The sequence below is a fragment of the Coturnix japonica genome, chromosome 2 (assembly GCF_054131305.1).
Source record: "Coturnix japonica strain WE chromosome 2, WE-NBRP24, whole genome shotgun sequence".
NCBI classification, from domain to species: Eukaryota; Metazoa; Chordata; class Aves; order Galliformes; family Phasianidae; genus Coturnix; species Coturnix japonica.
The window spans coordinates 137121793-137144769 of NC_140664.1; the positions used below are offsets into that span (position 1 = coordinate 137121793).

Sequence of the window (22977 nt, forward strand, 5' to 3'; positions counted from 1 at the left end):
GAAATCATTTCAATCATTTCAAGTGCCACTGCAAATAGGCAAAGCAAAGCCGTCAGACAGCAATACCAGCTCAACAGCACGGCGTGGGTGGACAAAAATAGGAATGCTGGATCACTGACCTGCAGCAAAGGTCTTCGACTTGGATCACCATGAGGGCTCTCAGTGTCTGGACAACCGTCACAACTGTTACTCAGCTGTTTAGTTGCAGATATTACACTAGTGCTTAGAAGCCACTGCCAAAGACCAGGGCCTGACTGTGCCAAGTAAAGTGGAGGCAGAGGATGCAAGAGACTCCCTGACATCTCCCATTGCCCTGGGACCTAACTACCGGTGGGATCAGGAAGAAAGCTCAGGCATCATGGGGAGATTCCCTCCCTTCAGTTCATCCCTGGAGTTTTAAAACCACATGGAGAGCGGAGAGCAGAACTGACAACCAGGTATGCCTAAACCAAAATCCAAGACTGAGTCTCGGCTCCACATGGGCATCCCACCTACAGTACTGGGATGGAGAACACTGGGAGTTAGGTCAAATCCCTTGGGCAAGTTCATCAGTCCCAGCAGTGCTGGAGGGGAGATGTATATGGACTTACAAAAGCATTCCAATGGCACCTAAACCTGCAGTTGTCTGGTTTCTGATGAGACTGTATTATGTGAATCTGGAAAAGAAGTAGAGCATAGACATCTCACAGCTCTCTACAGTGTGAAATCACAGCCCTTGTGGACCACTTTCCCCATATTCTGTTCCAGTTGCTACACAGCCAAGTCCAAAGTGTCTGTCCTATAGGATATGCCCTCAGAAACAACTGAACGCAAGGATTAAAACAGATTTCATCATTCCTCAGAGCCTGTTTCACACGCCAAAGAACTTCAACAGGAGTTCAGAGGCACTGAGCCTCTTAATCCAGAGGCAGAAAAGCTGTCAGCCAAAGCCAGACACCAAGTAAATCCAGGATATTTCTAACCCTGATCTCAGCGCTGTCTGGGAGCATCTGGTGGTGGGGACAGGGGGAGACTTTTAGCTGGCCAGCACGTACTGATAGCATTCTCCAGTGCCCCAACTCCATTGAGAGGAATGGCATTTTATGCATACACACAGGAACAACTGAGCTGGGGTGGTGATTCCTAGAATGCACAACTGGCTGGGCAGCATTTGCCTGGGAAACTGGAGACCTAGGTCCCCATCCCAGCCTCAGCCCTCCATCCAATCACACGGACAATAACAAGGCTTGAAGACTATTTATAGCCTTACAGTATGTTCCTCTATGAGGTCGACGCAATGAAACACTGATCCTAAGCACCTGTGCTGGCCAATCTGAGCGATTTTCATGTGCAAGCAGCTCTAGGCTAGGTACGTCCGAGTAACTGATGGGAGAAGATGGAAAGCCCCTTCCTTTTCCACCTATTGGGATGAGACAGAACACAGTTTGTCCTTTCCATCACTCAGGGCAAAGCATCATGGGGATGAGTGTGGGTTAAAAGAGCAGAAAGCCCTTCAGCATAAAGACAGGAGGAAAGAAACAAAACAAACCAGACTGCACACCTGGGTTTTCTCAGCTGCAAACACAGCATCTCTGGGTGGGAGGCCAAAGGGATTTTTAGGACTGAAATCACTCAAGAGAGGAAGAGCTCTGCCCTGGGCCCCACCAAATACTTGCCTACCCAGTTTTAAAGAAACTTGGCTATGGAGATGCTATGCCATCCATGATCTACAGCACAGCTTCAAAGAAAGCATCTCTCCATCTCCCTCGGCAGTGCTGCACAGTAAATCCTTTCCTGTCCATCATAACTTGTACAAGTCTAGATGACCTGTCTTGCCATCCCCTTCTAAGATCCACCTCTCCCTATGGAAAGCCAGCAGTCTTTCCCTTCATCTCATGTTTTCCAGACCTGGAAAGTTCCTTTTCTTTTCCTGTGGTCTCTCTCCAATCACTTGGCACAACTCTAGAAGCACAGCGATCAAAATAGGGCATAGACCTAATCAGACTTCATACCTCCTGGAGTAGGAAGTCTCCATGCATTTTGCATCCAACATATCTCCCCACAAACCCTACAGCACCCTAAATCCTGTCACCATGACAACCTCACACCCATCCACGGGTGCAGGCCTTGCACCTCTACGACTCACCTTCATGCCCACAAGGTTATTGTGGAAATCCACCCTGGCTCGCAGGTCCTTGTTGGGCTTCCTCCCCAAGAACTCCTTGACGAACTTGTTGCTGTATTTCAGGTTGTCACCACAGCCACCCCATTGCCAGGCCTCACGATTCTCCAGGTCCGGGGCCTCGTCGCAGGTACAGCGCTCCATCCGGCCTGCACTGCATGCTTTGGCCATAGCATGTGTCAGCCCTGCAGAGGAAATGGCGTAGAGGAAGGCTGTCTCCTTGAAACCTGGAAGGAGAAAGGAAGCTGCTATAATTGTGGCTGGGGCAAGAAAAGATTCAAGAAACTAAGGCAATTGAAGTGAAAATTACAAAGAGAAGGTTTGAGCAATACCATGCTCTACACGTATCATCGGTGGTAGACCAGTGTCTTGTGTGATAGACCAACACCTTGTTCTATCACTATTAAACCATGTAAAATTTCATTTCCCCTCCTGCTTATAAGTTCCCTCCGAGTTTGGGAAAGCCTCGTTGAGGTCTCCCCAGAGTCTTCTCGTCTTCAAGCTAAACAAGCCCAATTTCCTCAATCTTTCCTCATAGCAAAGGTTCTCCAGCCCTCTGAGCATCTTCCTAGCCCTCCTTTGGACCTGCTCCAATAGCTCCGCATCCTTCCTGTGCTGGGAGCCCTGTGCCTGGACACAGTACTCCAGATGGGGCCTCATAAGGGCAAAGAGTGGGACAAATGAGGTGGCAGAAACCAGGATTACGAACCAAACCACACCAAACACGCAGTTATATGGTTGTCACTCCACAGTCTCTGCTTGAAAACAGGAAGAGGTGAGAAAGATACAGACAGGCAATGATGGTGTCATCATCATGGTATGGCAGTACTGCTACTAAGAGGTCACCAAATGGTAGGAACCTAGCACAGATTTCCAGTTTGATGGCCAGGGTAGAAATCATGAAGGTTTTCCTCTCCCCCCAGAAAAAAAAAAATCACCAGGATATAATCAGGTCCAACAAAATTGTAAACAAAGGCACATAAGGGCTGGAAAGCACTTAGTTATCAGCCTGTCACTCAAGGTAGCACCTCACAGACTTGAAGAAGCAATTGGACCTCAAACTTTTCACTTACAACCCTTTTCCTACACCTCCATGCTCACTTGCAACAGCATCTGCCTCCCCCCAGTGGGTAAACTGAGGCCAAAAGAGACCCATGATTTCAATACAAATGATAAAAGACAGAAATAAAAGAGCAAACATGCCAGTATTTATAGATCCTCATTCTCCGTCTATGGAAGCAGTAAACAACTGCATATTTGAGATGCAATTCCAGAACAGCTTTGGATCCAACTCAAGAAATCCCCCACTCAAAAATAACACAAGTGGATGGTGACAGTAGTGGATATATCTGTAAACTAGTGTGTCAACCAAGGACAAGCAGAGACACTGCCAGGTCATTTTTGGAACTGGTCCTTAGGAGGATCACGATAGTCCAAGTGGGCTCATGGGGCACTATCCTGACCCACCCCCAGAGCCTGCCTTCCCATAGCACACAGCTGGGTGCACAGAGTAGACCTTCAGCAGAAGAAAGAAGAAAAGCCCGTCTTGGAGAAAAAGGTTTGGTCCTGTTTTGGCTCAAAACACACTGTGTTAGGAATTGTCCAACCCTTCTACTGTTCACCAGGAAAGAAAGAGCAGAAACCCTTTCCTCTCAGGGAGGAGTGAAATAAAGAAGACTGAAATAGAACAGGATTGACTCCAGACTTGCTGAGGACACAGAAAAGAGTAGTTAGCATTGGAAAAGCGAATGTGTTTTTTTCTCCCATTCGTTTTCCCCCTTGAAGTTACACCACGTCCTTCAGCACACCAGAAACATCTTCAGCATCATAAACTGTGTCAAGTGAGGGTGGCTAAGGAATTCTTTATTTAATTCAAACCACAAAAACCTGTGTATTTGAGGACCACCAAACTCTGGGCAGGAGACACTATCTCAGCAGCTCCTGTGTTGTATTGGCTGATTCAGCTTTTCCTCAGCTAGATGCTAGGAATGCTAAAGAGTGATGCTACCGAGCCTCCAAGTTGTAGAACTGCCCTCTTTCCACTACTACTACTCCTCATGCTGCAAAACGGAGAGGTATCAGCTTGCTAACAGAAAGTCCTTGATGGAACAGTGCAAAGAGCCAGGCGTTGAGAGCCTGAGCTGCTGTAATTAGCAGCAAAGAGCCAAGCGTTGGCCTGGGTTAGCAGCTAACACAGACCCACAATCCGCACCAAGGCCTCCCCAGTTGGGAGCATTGACCGTGCAACCTGCCACCACACTGCATACTGGGTTTGACACAGAGCCAGGCTTCCCTCTGCCAATCCCCTCATCAGCCTCAGCTCTCCTCCTCCCCTTCTCCATCACCAAAAGCCCACAGATGCCCAGTGCCCATCAGCGCGGGTATCATCTCGCCCACAGGCAGCTCAGGCAGCTCCCAAGCGAGTCCATGTGACATTTGGCTCTGGCCAGATTTAAAGCCATCTCCGCCGTGCACTATTTGATTGCACCGAGATATGCTGTAACAAGATAATGAGCTTTAAATCAATGCAGGCATTCTGGTGTATCGACAGCCTGCCATCCGCAGCTATCCCCTTTCAGCCATTTCCAAAATCGTTTGCGAGTATCCAAACAGGATAACGAGTCCCTTGAACAATCTCCTGTTATTTTAAGAAACAGGCCGCATCAGCCCAAACTGCAAACCAGCAGCTGGGCTGTGCTGGGGACCAAGAGGAACAATGGAGGGAGAAAGTTTTCTTAAGTGAAATATTTGTGGTTGTGTTGTTTTTTTCCTTTATTTTTCTCTCTACAAAGTTCTGGAGGAGAAAAAAAATACACACACAAAAAACATTCCCCCGCTGATATATTGGAATAGTTGTGTCATAGTGGGTTATAGCCATACCCCTTTGCCCTGGGGGTATCGCTCGTTGTAATGCTGAACCAGGAACCAGCAGCTCCTGGAGAGGAGGAGAAAGATTTACAGGGCTGAGAGCTGTGCTGTGGGAGCAACACCTGAAGGATTTACAGCATCGGTGGTGGGCTGAGATGCTGCAGGGGCATAAAGCATGGAAGAATGAGACAGCAGGCAGAGCTTTGCAACTCTCAGTGCCAGTATTAATTAAATGGGGTCCTGACAAGGGGCTGGGATAGTTCTCAGCAGTGTTTTCCAGCAGCAAGATTTCAGGCTGCTCTGGAATACCCCTTCCCCTCGCTCGGGGCATGTCTGAAGGAGCAAGCTGTGGCCTCCAGGTGTCAGCATGAGAAAGTGCTTGAGTTTCCCAAGGCGCCACTAATCCAGGGACTCCTCTGGCATGCAGAGATATTTTTAAATGTCTTGCAGCTCTGGCTGCACCTCTTGGGTTTCATAAGGACGCTCCTTGTTTCCACCGCAGTCGGTGACAGTGCATTAGTTGAACCCCAGTGCTTCTGGATGGCTCTTTTCCATTCCTTAGGGAACGAGGGAGCACTGCAGAGCTCCAAATTCATCTTTGAGCATGTCAGACTCTGGGTCTCTAGGTCCAGTCACTGAGGGTGAGACTTTCTGGGAGTCACCAAAGCCCTTGAGTTCCAGGGAAGCCACCTATGAAGTGGGTCTTCTGCATCGTTAGCTTCAGTCCAGTAATAAGAACTAGATTTTGGCAGAAGAATTGGAACTTGATGATCTTCGAGGCTCCTTCCAATCCAAGCTATTCTATGATTCCGTTTTATGATTTCATTGAGAGGCTGCAGGAGGGCTAGGCTACACAAGGCAGTGCAAAGGAAACAGACAGAGCACACCACTTGCTAATACTCCTCCTCAGCTTCTGGTCATCTCCACCTGAGCTGGAAGCAATGTGGGCATCACTCTCTGCTCACAGCCAGGGAGCTTTTGCCCAGGTAGAGCAGAGCAGAAGCACTGAGTTTTTGCCTTGCATCATGACCCCACCGCCACCATTTTGTCTCTTTTCCCTTACCAAAGGGAATTTCTTGCTTGAAAGACTGCCACAATAAATTAGAAAAAAAAAAAATTAAATAGTTTTAAAAAAAAATAATTAAAAACAAAACAAAAGACGACACAGCTTTGGGAACTTCAATCTCTTCTCCTACAGCAATGGCTCAGCTTCCAGCAGCAGTGAGGAGCATGCAGAGCTTCTGGCTGCAGACATATGGACAAACATCTCCAGCCTCCACACAGAGGAGCTGTAGACAGTGATCACAGCCACCGAATGCACACTGTGCATCTCCACAGATGAGCTAAGCCTGGCTTTGTCTTTACCTTCCACAAGGGTTGGGCTTGTTTAGTTTGGAGAAGAGAAGGCTCCAGGGGGATCTCATTGCAGCCTTCTAGAACTTGAAGGGAGCTTATAAGCAGGAGGAGAACTGAAATTTTACATGGTTTAATAGTGATAGCACAAGGGGGAATGAACTTAAACTAAAAGGGGAGAGATTTAGGCTACATGTTCAGAAGAAACTGTTTACTCAGAGGTGGGGAGGCCCTGGCACTGCTGCCTAGAGAGGGTGTGGGTGCCCCATCCCTGGAGGTGCTCAAGGCCAGGTTGGACAGGTGCTGGACAGCCTGAGCATGAGGGACATGCCTGACCCATGGCAGAGGGTTTGCAACTGGGTGATCTTTCAGGTCCCTTCCAACTCAATCCATCATATGATTTTATGAAGCTCTTTTTAGAGCCCTGAGGTGACCACCTTCCAATGGCACAGGGATGATCGTTGTGCAAAATGGCATGGAAGCCCAGCACAGGAGGTACCAGCAGCCCCAAGCAAATTCTCATCCCACTCACCTCTCTTTAGCAAGCTGGCCCGGTAGCGGCCCTCCAGGGTGCAATTCCAACGCTCAAAGCGAAACTGGTACTGGCACTCCAGTGCACTCATGCTGATGGCCTCCATCAGGGTCTCTGCCACACCGGGGTCCCGCCGGCACATCCTGCGCTGCTTCTTCTCCAGCTTCAGGCGGTCACAGACTTTGTAGTGGGCTTTGACAGCGGCTTCCTCCATTTCTGAAGTCAGAGGGAGGATGGTCAGGGGTTCGTTGCCCGTCAGCCTGCAGAGGAACAGAGGGTAAGAATGAGCTGAGCACCCGCTGGGATGCACTGGGAGAGAAGAGACTGTACAGCAAGGCTCTCTGCAGTGTGTGCGCAACTGGGAAGTAAGAAGCAATACTTGGATTTATTTTCTCCACGGAGCTTGTTTGGATGGAAGACCTTGGCAATCGCCACGTCTGTCAAACTCAAAATTGCCAAAGGACAGTTCATTTAAAACTGAAATAGGGAAAAAATTACAGAAGGTACATAAGTGCATGAATTCAGGAAACTAGCAAGAAGGCAAGAACACTGCAGCTACTCTCCTGTGCTCTAAAAAAGAAAATAGTCATTTCAGGGCATCAGGCAGAGCCAGAACCAGCTTGGGAAGGTGACTTGTGCCACCAGACCCCAGGAGACACGCCAAGAGAGCAAGTACAGCCACTCCACCCTAAGCAGAAGAACAGGAGAGATCTCTACACAAAATCCAGCCACAGACTGAGACTTGCAAGCAGAACACACTTTGAGAGATGACGATGCCAAAAGGTTTTAACAAGGAAGAATGAGCTCAACACCTACAAAATGACCTGAAGAAATCAAGAAAGACGTGTCCTTCTCTTCTCCCCTGCACAAGGTCCTTGACTGCAAATGCGGAACAAAAGAAGCTAGCGTACTGTTCCCGGTGTCAAGTGACGAGCTGCTGGAAAAGGACCAGGCTGGCATCAACCCCGGGGAGCAGCAAGGCTGCAGGAACATCTGCTGGGCTCAGCAGTGGGCTGCTGGCTGGGCTGTCTGCCCCCCACTCTCCTGGCTCTGCCCTATTCCGGCCAGGTGCCAGTGCATGCAGTCAACAGGGAAAGCTACAAAAGGTTTCTGAAGAACCTTAAAGACACATTTCCCCAGCCAAAATGGAAGGAAGAATTACTTAAAGCCAGAATTAAAACTTGCTTGAATGCACTGCAGCCCTGTGCAGATGGGCATGCACAGTGAGCACAGGTCAAGACCTACCAGGAGAAACAAGGTGGCAGGCATGAGAGTGGGGCACATACTCATCACCTTCACCAAACACTGAGTGACTGTGAAAGGGCTTAAAAACCCTCAGGAACAGCAGCTCGATGTTCCTTTTCCAATGAGGAATCATCTGTAATTAATGGGATGCATCCTGCCGGTAAGGTGATCCCATAAGGCACGCGCCTACGGCATCTTAATTCCCAAACCTCCCATACACAACTGGCACAAAAGCCTGACCTGAGCCGCAGCCAAGCAACATGTAGTAGAGCTGACAATTGTTCCTGATCATTTAACGAGGTGATTTAACATCAAATCAAGATAGAAGCAAAAAAAATGAAGAGTTAAAGTCATTTTTGGGAAAGATGACAAGGGAGTGTGACCTATGCAAGTTTCACCCAAAAAAGGGTTTTTTTCCCCCAAAAAAACCTGTTCCTAAAAAGATGAAGACACTGACAAATATTAACCCTCACATTTTTGCTCTGCACTGTAGGGACTTGGGCTTGACTACTGCCCAAAGACTTGGTACATCACCCGGCCCTGATGGCCTCATTAACCACTTATGTTTATGGGAAAGGTGGGTCAATCCAAGCTTTGCAGTAGTAAATATCTGTAACAAAATCTCCAGAACATTCATTCCTGGCCCTCATTAATATTTTTTCCCTCAAAGGTTCAACTCTACAAGCTTTCCTAGTTGGTGCAAGGGATATACTTAGCTGGCAAAGAGAAGAGAGGAAGGCATAACCCATTTTCCACCTCTCTTTCACCTTTCCTAATGAGCTGGTACTGGTCAGCAAAATGTCCTGCAAAAGCAACAGATATCATGTAGAAGTCAGGGGGAGTGATACAGGAACTGATCCAAGGTTTCTACAGAGCAACCAGCTATTTGGTGCCCCTGCACATCCCTCCCATTCAATATTTGCCTTTGAGATACTTAAAGTCATGGATTTCTTACAGACAATCATATGATGGCTGGGGTTGGAAGAGACCTGATAGATCATCCAAGTTCCAACTCCCCTGCCATGGGCAGGGTTGCTCCCCATCAGATCATGCTGCCAACCTGGCCTTGGGCACCTCCAGGGATGGGGCAGCTACAGCTCTCTGAGCAGCACTGTCAGGGGTCCCAACAAGGGTCAGCCAAATAACAAAACAAAATAGAAAACCTGGGACAAGGAGAAGGTAGAAAACAGGATCCATCGTGCTGCACAAAACTAGAGGACAGGCCACTGGCTCCTGCTCTTGATGTGCAGGTGGAAAGCCATGGAAAACAATAGGAAATGGAAACATTAAATGGGACATTGCTGACAATATGCCATTTTCACTGCCATGTGCAGAGGTTTAGACAAAAGTTCATCAGCTTTCATAACCAGGACATGCAGGTAACACCATATAAGCTGCAAACACTGGATCAGCATCTCCACTTCCAGATTCCTACTTCTCCCTTGCCTGGGAAAACAATACAGAGACACCACACCAACATGATGAAAAGCACAGCACTTTTCCCACCTCCTCAGACCGCTTCCTGACCCAGCTCTGCACTGAGAAGCATGTTATCTTCAGTCCATCACAGAAAAGGGACATCAAGAACCAAATGGGTGAGAAACAAGCCACGCATCAGTAATAAACAAGCACAGGCAGAGCTGGTGGCCCCACCTGAAACACTGCCTCAGAGCTGCCACTGCATACAAAGGTTCTCCTTTGTAATCCCATAAAGCCCTTTTATGCAACCTAGGCTGAGTGAGGTCCCGTAAGGCAACGGTGTCAGAGTTGGATGCTATCTCAGCTCCTCACAAAGGCCAGGCTGTTCCTTCCAGGAAAATCTTTCAGGATGGGGGGAAAAAGGGGCTATTTATCTATTTAATATATTTTTTTATTGCTCATCTTCTAACAACTTATAACAACTTCTGTTGTTAGAAAGATAGACAGCACTCTGCGCTATTACACTGTTTTGGATCGAGAAGGCTGAGCATCAGACGAAGGTGTGTTTGTCCCCCAGGAACATAGACAGAGACCAAACAGCTTGTTGCTCACAGCTCAGGAAGCTTTAACTCTGTGCAAGTTAACTGTGGTCTCCATGAGGGCTGCAGGGCCAAGGGACGCAGTCTATGCCTCAGATTTTATCCTCTTTTTCTGTACACCTCACCTGCCTTCTGCTCTGAGCATGCCTGCACCATCCATCCATACCTCAGGAAGGACCTCATTGCCCAGTCCCACCTCACTCAGCTCAGGGTAACCCTCCCGACATCTCTCCTTCCAAATTCCTTCCAGTTCAATCCCTCACTGGTTTGAAGTCGGGAAAGTTTATTACCCCCAGCAGTAAGCAGCAAGAACTACTGGGTTTGCACTAATACAACTGGTGGCATCGATATGCTTTGGTCATACATTCTATGTAGCAATCCGGACTCACTGCCCTTCCACAGGCATCCTATTTTCAGTTCATTTTGGAAGGCTTTTTGTTGCACCAGCTTATTCTTTTATACGTATCCCTGTATTTTATCTTACGTTATGGGGTCTTTCCTGGTGAGAATTGAGGGAGACAAGTCAGAGACATGGAGCCTGCACAGATCTGCGAGATCACTCATATTTTTGACACACTCAAGAGTTTCCTCTGCAATTGCCGCCAGCAACATGAGCCAAGGTGAGCTGCGAGGAAACGCCTCTGCTATACCCGCCTGGAATGACAGCCCTGCTGAAATATTACATTCCTTCCCTGCAGCTTCTTTCTCTGCCAGGAGATTTATCTTCAGTACATCTGTACAAGACCCCGGTTGATTTTAATTTCAGTTCTTCCTTGAATGCTTTTCCTGCGGTAATGCATCTCTTCCGATCCTTGTTCTACTCTTTCTATCACCTCTTTCTTTCCTTCTAACAATAAAGGAGTAGGTTTTGAGAAGCTGAGAAGTCGCATGCACTAACCCTCTTCACTTGCAATACCAAAAATAATGACTCTAAAACACAAGGAGCCAGACTGAGTCATGCAGGAATCCAAGCACATACTATTGCTTCTTCTACCCACCAGCCTACAAACCCCCATTTCCTCTCCCATTATCATTATTCCAAGCTACAACAAAGCTTTCCTGAATTGGCCTACCATACTCCCCTGCATCCCACAAAAGCCAATGGTTACTTGAAGTGCAACAGGTCAGAAGTCCAGGCAAACTGGAAATAGTTGACGATCGGAGGATCAACTCTTTAGTCAAATATCTCATTCTAGCCTGTGGGCATCTGTTGCTTTTTTTGCAGTTCCACAGGTGCCACCATCATGCCCACACCATAACTCAACATTTTCCTATGCACTGAAGTCAGAGCTAAGCATTTCTGATGCAACATACAGCGCTCACCTGTGTTCAGACATTCACATCTACTGCCACCTTGCCTTTAGATTACAGAATCCAAAGCCGTACACGTTAGTTTCAGAATCCACTGCAATTCTCCAAGCTACAGCACCAAAGATTTCCTACACTGGTTGAAGTACACACACACAGAAATCCCATATCCAAGGGAACCCCTCCAAAAAAAAGAACTGCACAAGGCATCCTTCTTGGATCTAAGGATTTTTCAGCTGCTACACCTCAGAATGAATTAAATTCCATCACAGCTGGAAGTGTGTAATGTTGGTAATTGTCTGTGTGTGTAATAAGCAGCAACACATGGCATCAGCAACAGAGCTCTGCAGCCTCTCTGTGTGGAGATGGAAGCAGCCAGCCCCTATGCTTGAGGTCCTGGCTAGTAAAGCACAGGAGAAAACACCTCCAGGTGCCTGGTTCTCCTTCTGAACACAGGAATTCAGACAATAAAGAGGAGACAAACTACAGAACAAAGAGAATTTCCAATCCAATAAATCCTGCTTTCTAGAGAAGGAGGCATAAGTCTCCACACATAAAGTGTGCTTAGATTGTCTGGACCAATCTACACAGTGAGAATGTTCTCTCTGGGCTCTCTTGCCTTCCTGGATAAGGGGATGGAGGTGCAGACCTATAAGCATCCTACTACACACACCTGCCAGGCTCTCAGGGCCTATCAAGAGTCATTCCCAGCATCCAGGCAAATGACTGAACAGCTGCTTCTCCAATAAAGCATTTGCTGCTGTAAATCTCCAGCTCTTCCTGCCCAGCACAGCCCTCCTGAATACTTCTAGCACTTGCAGCAACCACTCTTTGATCCCAAAAATCATTAAGCTCTTTTCAGACCCAGCTGTTACCACAGAAATTATTTACGTCTGAGTTTCCCATTTTTGCTTCAGCTGAAGTTCACGCAGAAGTCAGAGGACTTCACCCAGGCTTCTGAACGCAGCAGTCCAAGCAAGAGGAAACCTCAACAGAGTAGACGTCCTAGCTGAGGAAAGAGCTGGACCCTAACCCTAAGTTCTCGTTGAGATTCTTCTGTGAATGAGGTAAAACAGGGGTGATTGCTTCCCAGACACAGAATGCTTTGCTATGCATATAAATAATTTTTTACATGTAACTTCATGCCAAATCATGCCTTGCAGCTTCTCCTGCACAAATGAGCCTCCCCCCAGAATAAATAAATTTGATGCGTGGCATATGAAGGTCTAGCTAATGAAGGCAATGTTCAATGAATACGTGACTCCATTCAGAAACGAAGCTGTGGAGGGCTGGGGATGCTATGGCACATTCCTTCAACAGCCCATGGGACCAAGGTGCCATGAGGAATAGCTATTTTTCCACTGTGGTGACCAGAAACACCACAAGCAAATACTTCAGCTGCAGCATTTCCCACTCATGCGAGGCAGAAAGGCCATACAAGTTCTGAATTACAGCATACCCCTGAAGGAAGGAAGAGCTGCCTTCCCTTCTCCCTCCCTTTCCCCAGCAAAGAGGGCACAGGCAATCACACAGAAACCCAAGAGCAGAGGAAAGAACCAAGCTTTGCTCTTCCAACCCACAGTGGTGTGCCTGAACCACAAGGCCGCAATACCCCAACCCTTCTTCCCCCTCCCTACAACAAACCTCATTCAGGAAGTTTCCAGTCCTTGCAATTTTATTTTTGGCAAGTAGCAGAGCTGAGATTCACCAGGACAGAGACGATAGAGAGAGAAGGCTCAGTCCAGGACCAGCCCTAAGAGCCTCTGCAATATTTGGGTCTTTATTGATGATCTGGACCAGGAGAACTGAGTGCACCCTCAGTAAGTCTGCAGATGACACCAAGGTGGGAGGAAGCGTTGATCTGCCCGAGAGAAGGCCCTTCAGAGTGATCTGGACAGGCTAAAGCCAATTGTATGAGCTTCAGCATGACCGAGTGTCAGATCCTGCACTTTGGTCCCAACAGCCTCATGCAATGCTGCAGGCTTGGGGCAGAACAGCTGGAAAGCTGTGCAGAGAAAAAGGATCTGACGGCACTGGCTGACAGACAGCTGGCTGAACGTGAGCCAGCAGCATGCCCAGGTGGCCAAGAAGGTCAGCAGCATCCTGGCTTGTGTCAGCAATAGCAGAGCCAGCAGGAGCAGGTGATCATCCCTCTGTTCTAGCACTGGTGAGACTGAGCATCAAGTGCTGTGTTCAGTATTCAGCCTCTTATTGCAAGACACTGAAGGCCTGGAGTGTGTCCATAGAAGGGCAACAGAGCTGTGAGGGTCTGGAGCACAAGTTTGACAGGAAGCAGCTGAGGTTGTTCAGTCAGAAGATAAAGCTCAGGGGAGACCTTACTGCTCCCTGCAGTGACCTGAAAGGAGGGTGCAGCAAGATGGGGGTAGGTATTGTATCACTAATAGCTGAGAAAAGACAAGAGGTGATGGCCTCAAGTTGCACGAGGGAAAATTCAGGTTGAACACTGAGAATAATTCCTTCTCAGAAAGAGCAATAAAGCAGAGTGGAAGAGTCACCATCCCTGGAGGTGTTCCAGAGCCACAGAGATGTGGCACTGAGGAACACGGTCATTGGGCATGGGTTGGGGTTGGACTTTGGGATCTTAGAGGTCTTTTCCAATCTTTATAATTCTGTGATTCCTTTGCAGTATACACAGTTCATGACATGAAGGACCCAATAGTTCCCAAATAACCTCTAGAAAACATCACTGTTTTTTTTTTAAGGGGGAAGGACTTGTTTTTTTTATAATTCAATAGCAGCTGGGAGCTCCCAGGTAGTTCGATGCCAAGAGCTTCCTACAACCAAATTCCACTGCAAATAGCCTATTTTGCCTGCAAGTAGGCAAAGGCAGGGAGAGGAGAGGAGGGGAAGGTTGTTTCTTCTCCCCTTCATCCTCTGAAGAATGAAACAGCAATCAGCCAGATTTATGGAGGATTTTTAACCCAACTTAAAACCAGCCGGTGAACTGCGGTGCCAGTGGAATTCATGGGCCAGGCAGCAACAGGAGCTTTCGCTGCCGATTTAAGACGGCATTAAGCTTCACCCTTCCCAGCTGGTGCCAGGAATTACCCACCCGCTGTCCCCGGCTGCTCGCTATTCTGCCTACTGATGGCTTTTATTTTGTCTTTAAGCTTTGTTTCTTGCTTAATGTCCTTATATTTATTGCCATGCTTCTTATCAGATCATGCACAGCCTGTAGCTGGGAGTTTCAGTGCAGAGAAGCAGTGAGTGTGGAGCAACGCAATGGAAGACAATGAAGGAATGGGGCTGGAGAAGAAAATAAAAGGCTTGTTTTACCCCATTAGGATCTCAGGTGCTTGTTGCAGTATATAGGCAACTTCACTCCCTCCCTGATAAGAGGGATTGGAGCAGTTCATTTGAATCCAAAATCGGGCCAAACCCCCTCTCCATAACTTAAAACACTGATCACATTCACAAGAAGATACACAAGCATCCATCCTCTTGCCCCCCTTTTGAATCAGTTCTGGTGGGGTTGAAGACCAGAAAGCCACATAATACACCACACAAAGCAATGCAGCAGTTGCACAATATTCTTGCAACAAAGAGTTAAACTACAAGCAAACCATTTCATCCGCTCCTACCATAGAGATCAAATTCCTAAGAGGCAGAAATTCATCTGCGATATAAAACTTAAGCAGCAGTTCTGCTCTCTCATTCTAAGCAAAGAAATCCAAAGTTCACAGACTTCCCTGGTATCTTCCCTTGCTTGGAGAGAGTTGCCCTTAGCAAACAATATTTAGTACTCAAAATGTAAAGAGTGAAGAATAGAAAGAAAACCTCGCAGACATTTTCCATGTGTGCTTTTTGCACTGGAGCTCATTTAAGTTCATTCCAGCAGCTTTACAAAGATAACTTCAAAAAACATCACACAGGGTAAGGGACACTTCTTCACCCAGGCAGTTCCAGTAACCGGAACAATTCCTGTCTGTACTTCTGGCTCTCCAACACTCAATCTTCTGCATGAAGCCTACCGACACCCTGAAGACCTGACCAGGGCTGGGGAACACTCATTTATAGGGATCTAATGCATTGACTCAGGCCAGAACATTAAAATATTAAGTATAGGATGTTGAGATCCTAATATCACCCCTCCTTCCCTTCCCCAACAGTATATTATTAAACTTGAAGACTCTCTATCACCAGCTACTGTGAAACCCAAAAATTTAAATAGATAGATTCCAAAAGGGATTAATCACCCAGGTGGGCGATTAAACATGAGGACTCGAATGCAGCCTCCTGCTTCAGGAAGCCTTTATACCACTGACTGCCCAAACCACACACAGGCTATGCCAGAAGATACCACTTGTCCCAATTCTCCTTATCTTCTCCAGACATCCACATCTGGATGAAGAAATCTTCATTTCAGCCCACAGCATCAGGGAACAGTTTGGACTGGAAGGGACTATAAAGCCCATCTAGTTCCAGCAGCCCACCAGCTCAGTCTGCCCAGGGTCCCATACAGCCCTGCCTTGAGCTCCTCCAATGATGGGGTATCCATAGCTCTCTGGGCAGCAGTGCCAATGCCTCACCATCCTCTGAGTAACAAACATCCTCCTCATATCTAAACTAAAAGAGAGATTTAGATTAAAACCATTCTCCCTTCTCCTATCACCATCTGTCCGAGCAAGAAGTTGCTCTCCCCTTGATTGTAAGCTTCCCTTGAGTACTAAAGGCCACAATTAGGTCTCCTCAGAGTCTGCTCTTCTCCAGGCTCAACAAACCCAACCCGCTCAGTCTGACTTCATAAAGAGAGGTGCCCCAGCCCTCTGAGCATCCTCACAGCCCTACTCTGGACTCCCTCCAACATCTCAGCATCTTTCTTACGCTGGGGGCCCCAAGAGGGCAGAGCAGAGAGGGAAGACCACATCACTCACTCTGCTCTTGCTGCCATGCTCACTTTCTCCACCCCACCATCCCCATGCAGCCCTCCACCCACGGGCACCCCCAGCACTCTGGGACATGGGCATGCCTCATAGGGCTCCAGCGCCAGCACGGCCAGCATGTGTTAGTGTCAGTCTCTTCCACCCACTCCTGCCAGGGAACGCATCTGACTTTGTAATGAATTGCCCATTTGTCTCCCTAACACTTCAGCCAGCCTGTTGTTAAACCTTATCTCCCAAATTTAACAGCTCCCCGGTGCACATCACGCTACAGGACTTGGCTTCTTCATTTCCCCCTCCCCATCTCCTCCTCCTCCCCAGTCCGTCTGTCATATAAATCGCACTGTCCATCCCAAACACTGCCCTCTCTGTTCTCAGCAGATGCTGCAGTTATGGAGCTGTCCTTGCCCAGACCACAGAGATTGGCAGCAGGGGAAGAAGCTCCTCATAGCCAATGCAGCAGCTTCCCTTGCCTACATGCACACACCCAGCAGCAAGAAAATAAAGATCATTCACACAACACCAAAATCTCAAAAGCTGGGGGCTGAAAGGCTGAAGAAGCCTTTGAGGAAAGCAGAGTGAATGCAGAGTTCCTTGGCACAGGTCATATTCCTATTGTCTCACTTTCTCCTCCCTCCCCAACCCATTTTCATGCTCAAGACCTGGAAGTCCCAGCTGCAGCCTTGACATTTTCCTAAGCAACATATGAATAAATGGCAGCTTCTAGCAGCAAGCACAGGTTAAGGCTGAAGGGGTTTTGCACCTCTCCCTCCCCTCAAAACATTTCACCCAGCCCCTATTTTATAACGCGTGGAGGTCAGCTCATGGAGTATTTAGATGGTTGGGCGGTTTGACACATCATCTGCTCTATTTTGGGAGCAGTTTACGGCTCTGCAATTCCTCCCCTGCACAGCAGTGATAGCTTTTCCACTCTAATGTCACATTATCCTCGTGGAAGGTTTAAAAACTAAACAGGTGAAAAAACAAACTTTCTGGGCACTGGAGATGGCAGGAGGCATGAGAGCCCTGCCGTGCTGATGAGATGGTACGCTCCTATCCTCACTGTAAGCCCCAGCAGGGATTGTGGGGATGAACTGGGAGCACAGAGCATGGTTCCTTACAGACCTAGACAGGAAGACACTCAAAGGCTCTCACAAGAAGGTCATCACATTACAAAAGTTGTCTTATGAAGAAGCTTTGCAGCCCTGAGGTTTAACAAGCTCCATATGAGACTTTAAGGGTCAGGTCTCCAGCTAAGCAAACTGGCTCCAGCCAAGGTGTCAGACTACTCTGACAGGGATGAATGACCAGCACAGGAGACAGCGTTCTTGCTGAGGTAATCCACATACAGAATGAGTTCCAATGAAGCCAACCGATGTCACATCCTTTGTCTTACACTCCACCTGTAAGGGCACTGCTAATCACATACGATGAATACGTTGATATAGATAGCCAAGATATCTTTAACAGACCCATACTATGGGAGAATCTTCACATGCTTTGTCATAGAATCGTGAAGGTTGGAGAAGACCGCTAAGATCCCCATGTCCAACCCCATCCCATTCCACCACATCCAATGACCACATTCCTCACGCCACATCTCCACAGTTCCTAAACACCCCCAGGGACAGTGACCCCACAACCACCCTGGGCAACCTATGCCACTGCACTGCCACCCCTGAGAAGAAATTTCTCTTAAGTTTTATGAGTTAATAGGATTACAGAACATCAACACGAACCTCACCCAGACCTACCTCAGCCAGCACTTCAAGAAAAACCATCAGGATACTCATCGTAGAATCACAACTCTTAGGTTTCAATAGGATTTTGAGATCATCTCTACTTCCAATCTCCAAACTTTGTGACTACAGCATATACATCCTCTTATTACTCTATGAAGAGCCAAATCAACTAGAATACTAAAACCCAGGGTGGCCCAAAGTTTTCTTCTCTGCTTCTTTCTCATCCATCTTCAAAGCAATGCATTTGTGCTCAAGAATGGGGGAAAAAAATAATCTTTTATGCATTGTATTAGAAAAGGTATGTGGGTCACATTCAACGAACCAGTATTATGGAAAGCATTTCCTTCCTGTATTGATCATCCATCCACCCAACTAAGTTGTATTAAAAAGGCGGGGAGGAGGACAACAAGCCAAGTGTTATACATAGCGAATTCTGATTAGATTATGAAACTTTAAGAAGATCTTAACAAGTGGACAGTGTACATTTTACATAATTAGCTTGTTACTTATAAATGCCTTTCATAGTGCCAATGGCAGATTTTCACCACCTAAAATAGCCCAAAGCTGTTGGATTCAGGAACTGCTGCCATCCCAATTTAGATCAACCCAAATACAGAAACCACGAGGTGGTTTTGTTACACTAAGATTAAGAATTGAATCGGCTCTTGTGTTCCTGGATATTATGTCACCTCGCAAGCCCAATCCTCACCAAATGTGAAAGCTGTTCTTCACAGCCTTTTGATAGATTTCAAGCTTCTTTTTGGAGGAAAAGAAACTCACCAAGACTGGACATAAAGATGCAGCACTGTGGGACGCCACAGTTGCATCCGTATTTATTTTGCAAGGATCTGTTCCCCAGCCCCATGAGATGTATGCTTCATGAAACTTGGATAGGTGTTCAGCAGGCTTTGAAGTACAAGCACTGCTTGTGAAGCAGGACCTCAGAAACAGCAAGCCAAAAGAGGAAGTCTTTTGATTTGCAAGTTGGGCGTGCTTGACATCAATGTCCCAACAAACGCAAAGCTACACAATGTTATTCCTACCCACCTCCTTCCCATTGACTGAGGACATCTGAAGGGAGAAACACTGTGAATGACGTAAGATTCTCATTAGTTGTGAGAAACCATGCCTAGTTCAGCAGCTCTGAGATGTGCCCCATAAACCTACATATCTGGAAATTAACTACCAGGGAAAAACAAAACCTAAGCAGTACATCTCTTGCAGTCACCTCTACAAAATGACCCAAGTTGATAGTCCATCAATGAATTATTTGTGTAGCCTGAAAATACAAGATATATCTCCCAGTCCAGAACTAGACAATCAGTTTTGCCCAGATTCACAAAGACATGTAGATAGCATCTAATTTAAATTAATTACAATCTATAACCCTAAATGCCTCAAGTTCAGAATGCTTTTGAGTCTGCCAGTGAAACAGAGATGGAGATTTGAAAGTCCTGGATTTAAATTATTCCTTGGAAACTACCTTGAGAACTGGAAGGGAAAGTGATGAAAATCTTCATATGCGCACACAATCACAAAAAAAGTTCTGTTAGTCTGCATGTACAAAGGCCATGACCAAGATTACTCAGTTTTCACATGCATTTGTCAGCACTGCAAGGGACAAGCAAAGCCAGAGACCCCTTCCTATACCTTTGGGAGACATGTGGCATGTACACGAAATCAATTTTGAGGCATTCGTGACAATGTTTTAGTGCCCGTGGAATTTGTCTAATATGGAAGCACCACAAATAGGCAAAGATAAATTAAGAAACCTTAAGTAACATAGTCTTGCTCCAAGAACAGCCTGTATCTTCCTTTTTAGATTAGCCCTTTGTGTCCCAATGTTACTGCAGCACCAAACAGTGCGACAGTGAGATCCCTCTCTGTAGTCTGTTCTATCAACAGACGCTCATTAGAGCTACTTTCAACCAGAGAAGCAGCTTCAGCCTGATATGGAGCTCCCATCTGTCTTTAAAATGCATGTAGGTTCACTTCACAACTCCCACAGCCCATCTCTTACGGTGGGTTTAGAGACTGAGTCATCCTCCCCAGGATGATACAGGACTTCAGTAAACAAAATCTACCAGAATTGAAGTCAATGGGTCAAAGGAAAAAAAGAATCAGATTGGTAGAATCTGATTTTGAAGTGTTGTAAAGACAGACATACCACCAAATCCCATAAGTTTAGCAGTGATGTTGAAGTAAGAGCAAAGACTGATATTCCAAGCAAAGAAGCAACTTGCCTATGAAGAAGTCTCCCCACCAGACTTCCTTGGAGCACAAGGGAAGTAGGACATAAGGTATCTGCTCAGTACTATACAGCATGTAGAACACAAAATTCCAAAGCAGGCTGAACCACTGATTCTGCTTTCCTTGCACTCCAATTTAGTAAGTTATGCTTAGAGGGAAATAATTAGGAGATTTTACATTGAAAGTTAAAAAGATGCACGCACCGAGATAAGATTCCTTTGTTGCTTTTCTGCAAACATAAGAATTCCCAGCAAATTAAAGCAAATCACTGAAAAACAGTGTGGCTATTTAAATTGCAAGCTGAAACCCAATAGCACTGCGACGAAACTTGGCTGCGTTCTTCTTTCAGATTGTACGTCCTTCCCTGGGAGGCAGTATCAGGTTCCCTTTCCCCTTTCTTCATCTGCACTTGAGACTTTCCAATTGGCCTGGGGTCAAGAAAACCATCCTGCTCCCAGCTATCACCCCTGCAAGAGCACGACTTCTGCCAAGCCCTCCGCCAGGTTATAGGGACATCAGTAGGATCACATTGGATTCACCAGCTTTCTCTCCACCACAATCCCCAGAGTGACACTGATTTTCTCAGTGGTAGAGGAAGAATTCCCTCTAGCTTGCCCCTCTCCAGCCCTGAAATAGCAGTGGTTGCAGTGCCCTGACAGCATATAACTGGGGTAGGCAGCTGAAGCAACAAGTAATACTAAGACTAAAAATCAAGAGTAGATTGACCAGGAGACATTCAGCAGAATGAACCTGTCACAGCAAAAGAAGCCCTCAAGAAGACTTGTTTTTTTGTTTGTTTGTTTGTTTTTTGTGGAAGCTTATACCTATTCAACTAATCTCTGAGCATTTAAGCAATTCACAGTTTCCAACACTCATGATTTCCAACACAGCTTTTAGGAAAAGATATTTGGAGCATATAAACAAGAGAGGGAACAGCTGTTTACAAGGATGGATACTGATAGGATAAGGGGGAATGGTTTTAAACAGAGACAGGGGAGGTTTAGGCTGGATCTTAGGAGGAAGTTTTTCACCCAAAGGATGGTGACGCACTGGAACAGGTTGCCCAAGGAGGCTGTGGATGCCCCATCCCTGCAGGCATTCAAGGCCAGGCTGGATGTGGCTCTGGGCAGCCTGGGCTGCTGGTCGGTGACCCTGCACATAGCAGGGTGTTGGAGCTGGATGAGCATTGTGGGCCTTTTCAAACCAGGCCATTCTGTGATTCTATGACATCAGTAACAAGCTCTCATCTACTAGCAAGAAGCAAAGTCAACTTCATCAATGGAAATGGCGCCTTAGGAAGGAAAGTTAAGCTCAAATAACACAAAGATGAGAGGAAGCCTTTCTACCTGCGCTCTCTGCAACATAATTTCTTTGTGAATCAAAAGCATTCTTCACATTGGAATTTTCCTCCAAGTTACAGAGGGTTTGTAACTAATTAAAAAACCCCTCCAAGTTTCCAAAGTATTTCAAGCAATAAAACCCAGGTTACAGCCTGAAAATAAATCATAACAGTAATATGCGCACACTTGGGGGGGGGGGGGGAAGAGGGGAGGGTAAGATATAAACCAACACTGGAAAAATCTTACACATAGTGCAGCCAAAATGCCAGTTGATACATGTCACATTCGGGCGCTCCAGGCAACGCTATCACAATGGCTAATAGAGGCAGGCAGAGCTCCAAGAGGAATGCCCAAAGGCAGATGCTCCCTGGAGCCTCAGATAATGGCAATGGCATCCCAGGCCTTTGCTGAAGCTTTCACACACGTTCAGCTCCTCGAGCAGCATGGCAAGCAGAAGGAAGGCTGCGACCTTTCAGACGTTGTTACCGGCTAATCCTCCTGGAAGGAGGGCCTCAGAAAACATTTAGATTGAAGCATCCGTGAGATTAAGATGTTTATCCGTCTTGCATTTTGCACATTTAGGATGTCAGAGTCTCCTGGCTGCAAGAACTCAGGAGGACCAGAGGCCAAGAAAGAACCAGCGACTCAGGCAAAGGGGAAGGTTAGCAACGCTAACGAGTGCTTTGTGTTTGCTAGAAACCTGTCATCAGTCTGCAAATAACAGAGTAAAACACAATCAGGAGAGATTTTTCCCCAGATGGAAATACCTTTAGCAGCTGAGTTGACAGATCTATGGGGCGTAACAAGAACCAAGCATAACGTGAGGGTTGCTCCCCGCTAAAACTTTCCAGGTGTTTACATCTGGCTGCAGCCAAAAGTGCCGTGAACCCCGTGAGATCACTCCAGCCTAGCAAAAGCTCAAAGCCACCTCAGCACAAACGGTAGGAAGGAGGTCAAACAGCCCCTGCTGTGGTGGGAGATACTGTGTTAGCGACCACACAGAGACAGAGGTCTCCTCTCAACCCTAGACTGGAAGGGAATCTGGCACCAGAATCACAGAATCATTTGAGTTGGAAGGGACCAGTAAAAGTCATCCAAGCCCAACTCCCCTGCAATGAGCAGGGACAGCCACAGCTCCATCAGGTGCTCAGAGCCCCATCTCCTGACACTGAACTTCTCCAGGGATGTGACTCAATTACAATGTTGGAGAGCCAGTCCCAGAAGAAGGATGGTTCCCTATACGTTCCTACATATGTCTG

The 22977-nt window shown here is 46.9% G+C and overlaps 1 protein-coding gene across 1 annotated transcript in view; it reads right to left on the reverse strand.

Moving 5' to 3' along the window:
• Positions 1 to 22977, reverse strand: part of WNT9A (Wnt family member 9A) — a 49782-nt gene that overhangs the window by 13019 nt on the left and 13786 nt on the right. Inside the window, exons 2-3 of the mRNA XM_015852987.2 lie at positions 6915 to 7174; positions 2126 to 2388 (exon numbers count right to left, since the gene is read on the reverse strand). Of these exons, the coding sequence (XP_015708473.1) occupies positions 2126 to 2388; positions 6915 to 7174 (523 nt within the window). The remainder of the gene's footprint in view (positions 1 to 2125; positions 2389 to 6914; positions 7175 to 22977) is intronic.